This window comes from Gracilinanus agilis, chromosome 2 (assembly GCF_016433145.1).
Source record: "Gracilinanus agilis isolate LMUSP501 chromosome 2, AgileGrace, whole genome shotgun sequence".
NCBI lineage: Eukaryota > Metazoa > Chordata > Mammalia > Didelphimorphia > Didelphidae > Gracilinanus > Gracilinanus agilis.
In genome coordinates, this window is record NC_058131.1 from 165376651 (window position 1) to 165385026 (window position 8376).

At 37.5% G+C, this 8376-nt stretch overlaps 1 protein-coding gene across 1 annotated transcript; it reads right to left on the bottom strand.

Annotated features, from left to right (window-relative positions):
* On the bottom strand, positions 1-7648 carry CHRNB3 (cholinergic receptor nicotinic beta 3 subunit). The gene is made up of 3 exons (XM_044659531.1): positions 6935-7648; positions 6773-6886; positions 1-135 (listed from the first exon to the last, which is right to left on the bottom strand). The coding sequence occupies exons 1-3, from the start codon at positions 7625-7627 to the stop codon at positions 1-3; spliced, it is 942 nt and encodes a 313-aa protein (XP_044515466.1). The 5' UTR covers positions 7628-7648.
* Between the last annotated feature and the right edge of the window lie 728 nt (positions 7649-8376).

Genomic DNA, 8376 nt, shown 5'->3' on the forward strand with positions numbered 1-8376 from the left:
CTAGTGGTAACTGCTGAGCCACATCTGCAAAGCAGGAGTAAATATCAGGACGGAACCCGTTATCGATACCAACAGAAATAGCCAGAGGAAGATACGGTCAAGGACTTGAGCTACAAACTTCCAGTCCTGTACTACCTGCAAAAGAAAAAAATGACATTTTAGTAGAGCAAAGACACTAAGTAACTCGCCTGACTTCATTAAAGGATGCATAATGGTAAATTTCAGATTTATAATTCTTCTGTTTGTAATAAGAAGTAGAATGATAAGATAGTCCATGTTGAACTTGAATTCAATCAATATATATCTTTTAAACCTGTACCTTCTATCCAAGTATCAGTTCTAAGACAGAAGAGTGGCAAGGGCTGGGTAATTTGGATTAATTGACTTGGCCAGGGTCATGCCAGCTAGAAAGTGTCAAAGACCATATTTTAACCCAAATCCTCCTGACTCTAGGCTTGGCACTCTGTCCACTACCTCACTGTCCCCAGGCAGTAAACATTTAGTAAGAAGAAACGTAAGATGTACAAATCACAGACAACCCCTTCCTGAATGTTCATAAGGACTCTCTGTGCCCAACTTGTGGGAGAGTCTTCCAAGCTCATATTGGTCTCCTCAGCCACGGTTGAACACACTGAACACTGATGCTGACTTGATGAGGCCAGTTTGATCCTCTTCCAGTTAAAAGGACAACAACCATTAAGCACCTACTATGCGCCAAGCACTGTGCCAAGTGCTGGGGATGCATAGAAAGCCAAGCACAGTTAGTCCTTTCTACCAGGATGCTCAAGGTCTAATGGGGAGATAACAAGCAAACAACTAAACAAATAAGTTGCATGCAGGATAAAGTACCAACAGTGGGAAGGCATTCGAATGAAGGAGGGGATTGGGACTATATAGAAGGTTGGGACTTTACTTGGGACTTCAAGGAAACTCTCAAAGATATTAAACTACAGATGGATTGTGAGTATGTTACAAATTTGTGTTGTTGGAAGGATTTCCCATCATGGTTTGTAAGTTTATGCTTTCATATTCCATACACTCTATTGTACTAGCTTAGAACAGTGTTGAAAGAAAGGAAAAAGAAAGGAAAGGAGGAAGGGAGGGAGGAAGGAAGGAAGGAAGAAAGAAAGAAAGAAAGAAAGAAAGAAAGAAAGAAAGAAAGAAAGAAAGGAAGAAAGGAAGGAAGGAAGGAAGGAAGGAAAGAAGGAAGGAAGGAAGGAAAGAAGGAAGGAAGGAAACATTCCAAATAACAACAGCTAGCATTTAGATTGTGCTTTTAAGGTTGGTTTGCAAAACATTTGACATATATTATTTTGAAGATATTTTGCTTTTCCCCAATTTTCATGTAGAAACAATTTTTAACATTCATTTATAAATTTTGGAGTTCCAAATTCTTTCTCTCTGCTACCCTTCCCCTCTGCCCTGAGATGGTAAACAATCTGATATGACTTTACATGTCCAATCATGTAAAACATTTTTCCATATTAGTTATTTTGTGGAAGAGATCTCCAAAAACAAAACAAAACAAAACAGAAGAAAGTGGAATAGAGTATGTTTTGGTCTTCATTCAAATTCCATCAGTTCTTTCTCTAGAAGCAGATGGCATTTTTCATCATGAGTCTTTGGGATTGTCTTAAACCACTGTATTGCTGAGAATAGCTACTTGAAATATATTATTTCAAATTATCTTCATAACAACCATGTGAGGCATTTTTATCATTTCCATTTTATAGAAGAGGAAACTGTGGGGCAGAGACATTAATTGCCTTTACTTGTCACCCAGCTAGTAAATATGAGTCAGAATTTGAACCCCGGACTTTTTGGTTCCAAGTCCTGTATTCCATTTATTTTAAGGCTAATACTAATTTAAATTTATATGCCATTTTATATCATTTATATCTTTTTAGCTCATGAAGGACTTTTACAGATATTCCTTTTGCAGCTAGAAAATGTAGTGCACAGAGAGCTGGGCCTGATTTCAGGAAAATTCATCTTCTTGAGTTCAAATTTGGCTTCAGACATTTATTTGTGTGACCCTGGGCAAGTCACTTAACTCTATTTGCCTCAGTTTCCTCATCTGGAAAATGAGCTAGAGCAGAAATGGCAAACCACTCCACTATCTGTTAAAAAAAAATACCAAAGGGGGCGCAGCTGGGTGGCTCAGTGGATTGAGAGCCAGGCCCAGAGATGGGAGGTCCTAGGTTCAAACCCGGCCTCAGACACTTCCTAGCTGTGTGACCTTGGGCAAGTCACTTGACCCCCATTGCCCAGTCCTTACCATTCTTCTGCCTTGGAACCAATACACACTAAAAAAATAATAAAATAAAATAAATAAATTCATCACCTTTAAAAAAAAATACCCAAAGGAAGTTTCGAAGAGTTAAACATGACTGAAATGACTATACAACAATAGCAATAATTCTGTGGATAACTTCTCAGCTTAGCTCCCAGAGTCATTGGAAGGAAAACACTCTGTAAAACTGAAAGCACTGTATATATATTTGGTAATTTGTTTTGGATGGCATTGAATAAGTAAATTAGGTTAGGTATGATTGTCATTTTACTTATAACTTCTGTTCAATTAGCAATGAATATTTCTTCAATTATTTATATCTGACTTTATTTGTATAAAAAGTGTTTATAATTATGTTTGTGTGGTTCCTAGGTTTTTTTTGAAGATATATTCCCAAGTATTTTATTCTATCTATAATTATTTTAAATGGAGTATCTCTTTCTATCTCTTCTTGCAGGACTTTGCTAGTAATATATAAAAATGCTGATGAGTTTATTTTATATTTTAGTTGATTCTCTAGTATTTTTCAGATATATCATGTCATCTGCAAACAGAGATAGTCTCTTTACCTCTTTGCTCATTCTGACTCTTTCATTTTCTTTTTTTTCTTATTGCTCTTGCTAGTATTTCTAATACTATGTTTAATATTGGTGATAACAGACATCCTTGTTTTACTCCTGATCTTATTGGCAAGGCCTCTAGCTTATCCTCATTACAAATAAGACTGTGGGGTGGAAAATTTTAAAGAAAAACAAGTGTAAATGAATAAAGCATTTATTAAGCACTTCCTGTGTGTAAATCACTGTTCAGAAGACACAAATAGGAAAGGACTACTATGTCTGCTCTCTAGGAACTTACATTCTAATGGGAGAGTCAGAAGGTTTTAGCTACAAGTGAGATGGAAAGGTCCCATAATTCTTGGGGTGCAGCAGCAAAGGAGGTAGTAATGCCTCTAAAAGACCTTAAGTGCCCTGGTTGGATCTTCAATGGAAGATTTTTGGAAAAAAGAAGCATAAAGATTATATAAGATGAGAAGTCCTCAAGGAATTGCTACTTGTGTTGGTTAAAGGAGAGTCAAACCAAAGAAAATCACTGATCTTGCAAAGTGACTATTACCCAGAGATGCTATAGAATGAGTGAGGAGCTTTGAAATCTTTGAGAAAAAGTTGACGTGGGGGCAGTTAGGTAAGTCAGACCTAGAGATGGGAGGTCCTGGGCTCAAATCTGGCCTCAGACTTTTCCTAGTTATGTGGCCCTGGGCAAATTACTTAATTCCCATTGCCTAGTACTTACCTTTTCTGCCTCAGAACTGATACTTAGTATCAATTCTAAAATAGAAAGTAAGGATTTAAAAAAAAAAGAAAAAGGCAACAAATGCAATATATGATTCCATTTCAGAGCAGACTTTATCTGAAAGCTGAAAGTATTCTCTTACTCCTCTTATTTCCCATGAGAACTTGGGATCCGTCCCTTATCCTTGCTTCCATCAGACTCTATCTTCTCTCAGCCACACTTATCTGTGCACATCTTGTGTCCCTCTAGGAAAATATAAATTCATTGAGGGCAAACACCAGGACATTCTTCACATCTCTGGCCATGGCACGAAACACAGGGTTTCACACAGAGTGGGCACTTAATTATTTGTTTAATTAAATTAATGTTTTGTTAAAGATGACCTCAGGGTTGTTATGATTCTTTGGGTCTTATGGAACTCACTCCATTTAGGCTGGAACTTTCTCCTGGCTTAGTGAGAAGCTCTTCCAAATATGTTAACAAAATAATGTCAATGGAATGAAAAAATTCAAAACTTGGACTCTTTTTGAGTTTTTATTTGAAAATCCTATTGATGAAATAAGTTGTCTTCCTGTGAAATATGAGAAACCACCAGGGCTTTGGATAACCAACTTAAAATATAAAATTAGATTACTTGAAAATAGACTAGAGGGCAATCAGAATAAGCAGTATGTAGCCTTCATCTTTTCACCTTTTCTCATAGTGCTTTGTGAACTTCAGCCTGAAAATTCTTGCCTCCATTTTATATATTTTTAGGGTTTACTTATTTAAAAAATACCACTTCAGGTAAATAGAAAACAGGAATAATAAAACTTAGTCAACGCTGTTATGGCCCTTTAATGTTTGCAAAGTACTTTATAGATCCCATTTAAACCTCATAATAACAACCCTGTAGAGGGGGGCACATTTATTATTTTTAATATTTTTTAGACCTTTATTTTCTCTCTTGGTTTCAATTCTAAGATAGAAGAGCAGCAAGGACCAGGCAGGGGTTTAATCACTTGCCCAGCGTCACATAGCTAGGAAGTGTCTGAGGCCAAATTTGAACCCAGGACTCTGGACTGTGCTACCTCACTGCCCTTAGGTTTATTATTAATCTCATTTTATGTGAGCAAAAAATTGAAAGGTTGGAGAGTTTAAGTGAATTGCTCATGGGTACACAGATGGTAAATGTGTGAGGTGGGATTAGAACCCAATTTTCTTGGTTCTTGTTTTCTTGACTCTCAGCCCAACATTCTATCTACTATGCCAGGAAAAAAAAAAAAAAAGATGTAAAAATGAAGCAAATTACCCAGACTCCTAAGAGGATATTTGGCAATACTTGCGACAAGGACATTTCTTCTTACTTTAGAATATCCACCACATTCATTATCAGAATAATTTGACTAAAGATTACACCAGTGAAGAATGGCCATTTACTCATTGAGTAAAGAATTAACAAACTGTTAATCCTTTTCCTCATCTAGGATCTGTGCAATTTCCCATACTGAGAGGCAGTGTGCCATAAAGACTACAGGATTGGCTTTGGGCTAGGAAGATCCGTGTTCAAGTTCTGCTTTTGACAAATTAGCTCTATGACCATGGGCGATTCCTTATTGCTCCCAGACAATCCTTGAAGACTATACAAGTCACAGGGGAGTTGCTTTGATGCATTTGTAGAAGGAGTTTTTGTATACTGGCGAAATCACAGCTACGGATCAAATCCAACCAGTATTAATCATTTTACAAATGACTTATTTATAAATGACTAAATGAGGCAGAGTAATGTAGTAGAAAGTGGAATTAGGCTGATGAGAAATGTGCAGTGGGGAGAAGGAGAAATGGTACTTTAAAATCTTAGAAGTTTTGAAATCCTTTTTCTTTTATGTTTTTTACTAGTTGGCAGAAAAGTATGTCGCTCTGGGCTTTCCCAGATATTCCCAGTGGATCAGAGCTTTAAAAGCCAAGCCTGGAGGTGTGGGGGAGCACCTGAGCTATGTTAAGATTTTATTCCTTTGGATAAAAGTTTGCAAGGCTGGGAAAGGACACCAAAGCACCCAAAACCACCTTGAAAGTCCAGCAAACAGGATCTGGGAAGCAACACTGCCCAGATACACTAGGGATCTTTGCACTCCTTCCCTGCCCCTTCACCCAGAACCCACCCTGGAACACCCCTGGGAGGAATAATCTGTGGGAGGGCAGGGAATTCCCAGGATGGGAGGAGGACAATGCCCCAGACCCATAATAAAACCAGTAACTTGAAATCCTGCTTTGGCTTTTCCATCACCCTGGCTACACTGTCTGTAACATCCTTGAACAAACACTTTCATGCCTTGAGATGAAGGGGTCTGAGCTGCAATTCTTTGGGTGAGAACCAGCATTTTCTTTTCTACGACAAGGTGACTTGGAGTCTAATTCCAACACCAGAATTTCCTATAGTACTTGTGTGACATGGGGCAAGTTATCGATTCCGTCCATCTCTGTTTCTTCATAGGATCTTAGAGCTAGACTAGAAAGGACCTTAGAGATCATCAAGTGAACATCCTCATTTTACAGATGAAGAAACTGAGGCCTGGAGAAGAGAAATGTTTTGTCCTGGGTTGCACAAGTAGAAAGTAAGGCAGGATTCAGGTCAGAATCCCACCTCTCCACTGTGCAAGACCTGTGATCTATTCACTATACCATCCTGTTTTTCATCCACTAAAAAAATAAAGTGAGAAAGATAAGCTAGACTAGATGAACTTAGTTGGCACATTGGCTAGAGGATCAGTCCTGGAGTCAAGAAGATATGAGTCCATATCTGGCCTCAGACACTTACCTACTATGTGCCTGGGCAAATTACTTTACCTCTGTCTGCCTCAGTTAACTCAACCATAAAATGGGGATCATAGTACACCTACCTCCCAGGGTTGTTGTGAGGATCAAATGAGATAATCATTGAAAGGATAAAAATAAAGGTAAAAATTGTTTTTAAAAATTGTCTAAATAATCATAAAAAATTATAAATGAGATAAAAATTATTTTAAAAATTTCCAAAAATAATAATTGTAAATAAAATTGTAAAAGTAAAAAAAGTAAGTACTATATAAAAGCTAGCTATAATGATTGTGATGACTATTTATTAATATTACTAATTATTATTATCCTAACCTATTATTATCATAACCCTAGCTGATGCTGACTTCTATGTTTTCTGAGTTCACTCACCTCGTTGATGAAATGTTCTTTCTTCACATGCCTAGAGATGTACCTAATAGACTCGGCAGCCTTTTCCAAAAAGGCTACCAGTATTTTTTCTCCATCCTTCATTTGTTTCTGTTTCTGCTTTGCTGGCATCTTTGCTTTAGCCTCTGGCTGGCTTTCCACCACATCTGGGAAGGGGTAGCGATCAATGGGGCCTCTCATGCAGAGAAGTTTCGGGAGCTTTTGGAGAAACAATCTTTTTACCCAAGGGGCCATAGGGTGGTAAGTGGAAGAAGAACGGTGGTGAACATTGATAACAAAGACTGTGATGATGATGGACAGGGTGACAAAAATCATGATGAACAGCAGATATTCCCCAATCAGGGGGATGACCTTTGAAGAAGATGGGATGATTTCTTCAATCACTAGGAGAAAAACAGTCAGGGAAACTAGGACTGATGTGGAGAGAGAGAGTTTTTCTCCTTCATCAGAAGGCAAATAAAAGACAAGGATGGTCAGGAAGGACAATCCAAGACAAGGGACGATGAGGAAAAGGGTATAGAACAGAGGCAGACGCCTCAGAACAAAAGAATATGTAACGTAAGGGTAAGAATACAAACCCTCCCTTCTGTTTCCTTTCATGCCTTTGGCATAGAGTATTTCCCATTCTCCATTATCAAAGAAGTCTTTCCTGTCAACATTCTCATCGATTAAAACAAGGTCAACCATGGTGCCATCATAAGTCCAGGAACCAAATTTCATTGAACAGTTCTGCCGGTCAAATGGGAAAAATGTCACATCCATCGTGCAGGAGCTTTTGTAACTAGATGGAGGAGTCCAAACAATGGTTCCATTGTGTCTTACTATGACCTTGGTCATCAGGGAGCCTTCAAAGCGTCCATCAGCGCTGAAAGAGAGACAGTCACTTTTTATCTGAAGATTTGTCATGTGTAGAATGGTTGGTTATTTCTTTCAATGCCATCGCTGTTGTACAATTACTCTTTTCTCACTATGAGACTAAATGAAAACCTGGTTCTTAATCTTGGCTCTACTATTATTATGTGACCTTATTTAAGTCACTTTATTTTTGAGGCTTCATCTCCCTCCCTTCTAAAATAAAGGAATTAGACTAGGTCATTGGATCATCAGGTCTCTAAGGTCTCCTCCACCTTGAAATCCTTCCATTTGCTCCATAGAAACCCTCTCTTTCCTTTAAGACACAACTCAAGCACCATCTTGTATAGAGAGCCTCCCTAAATTTCTCTGAATGCTAGAGGTCTCCCTCTCAAGCAACCTTGAATTTAACTATTTGTATTTATTTTTTATTTATTTTGAATATACTTATACAGGGTGTCCCAAAACATCTTAGTATATAGCTTCAAGCTGCTAAATCTTATGAAAACTATGAAAAATGGATAAGGACATATTCATATTTATCTCACTTTAAGTAAATGTTTTATCTTAATAAAAAAAAGCTTTCCCAATGAGTAGTGGAGTTAATTTTTTTAGTCCATTTTCCTTTATACTTGCTTTTCTTTCTTTCTTTCTTTCTTTCTTTCTTTCTTTCTTTCTTTCTTTCTTTCTTTCTTTCTTTCTTTCTTTCTTTCTTTCTTTCTTTCTTTCTTTCT

Coding starts and splice junctions, on each gene's coding strand:
- CHRNB3 (XM_044659531.1), bottom strand. CDS start 7,627: ATGACCAAGGTCATAGTAAGACACAATGGAACCATTGTTTGGACTCCT. Junction 6,887..6,934: donor ATCGCTACCCCTTCCCAGAT/GTGGTGGAAAGC, acceptor CCAGCAAAGCAG/AAACAGAAACAAATGAAGGA. Junction 136..6,772: donor AAGAACATTTCATCAACGAG/GTGAGTGAACTC, acceptor TTTCTTTTGCAG/GTAGTACAGGACTGGAAGTT.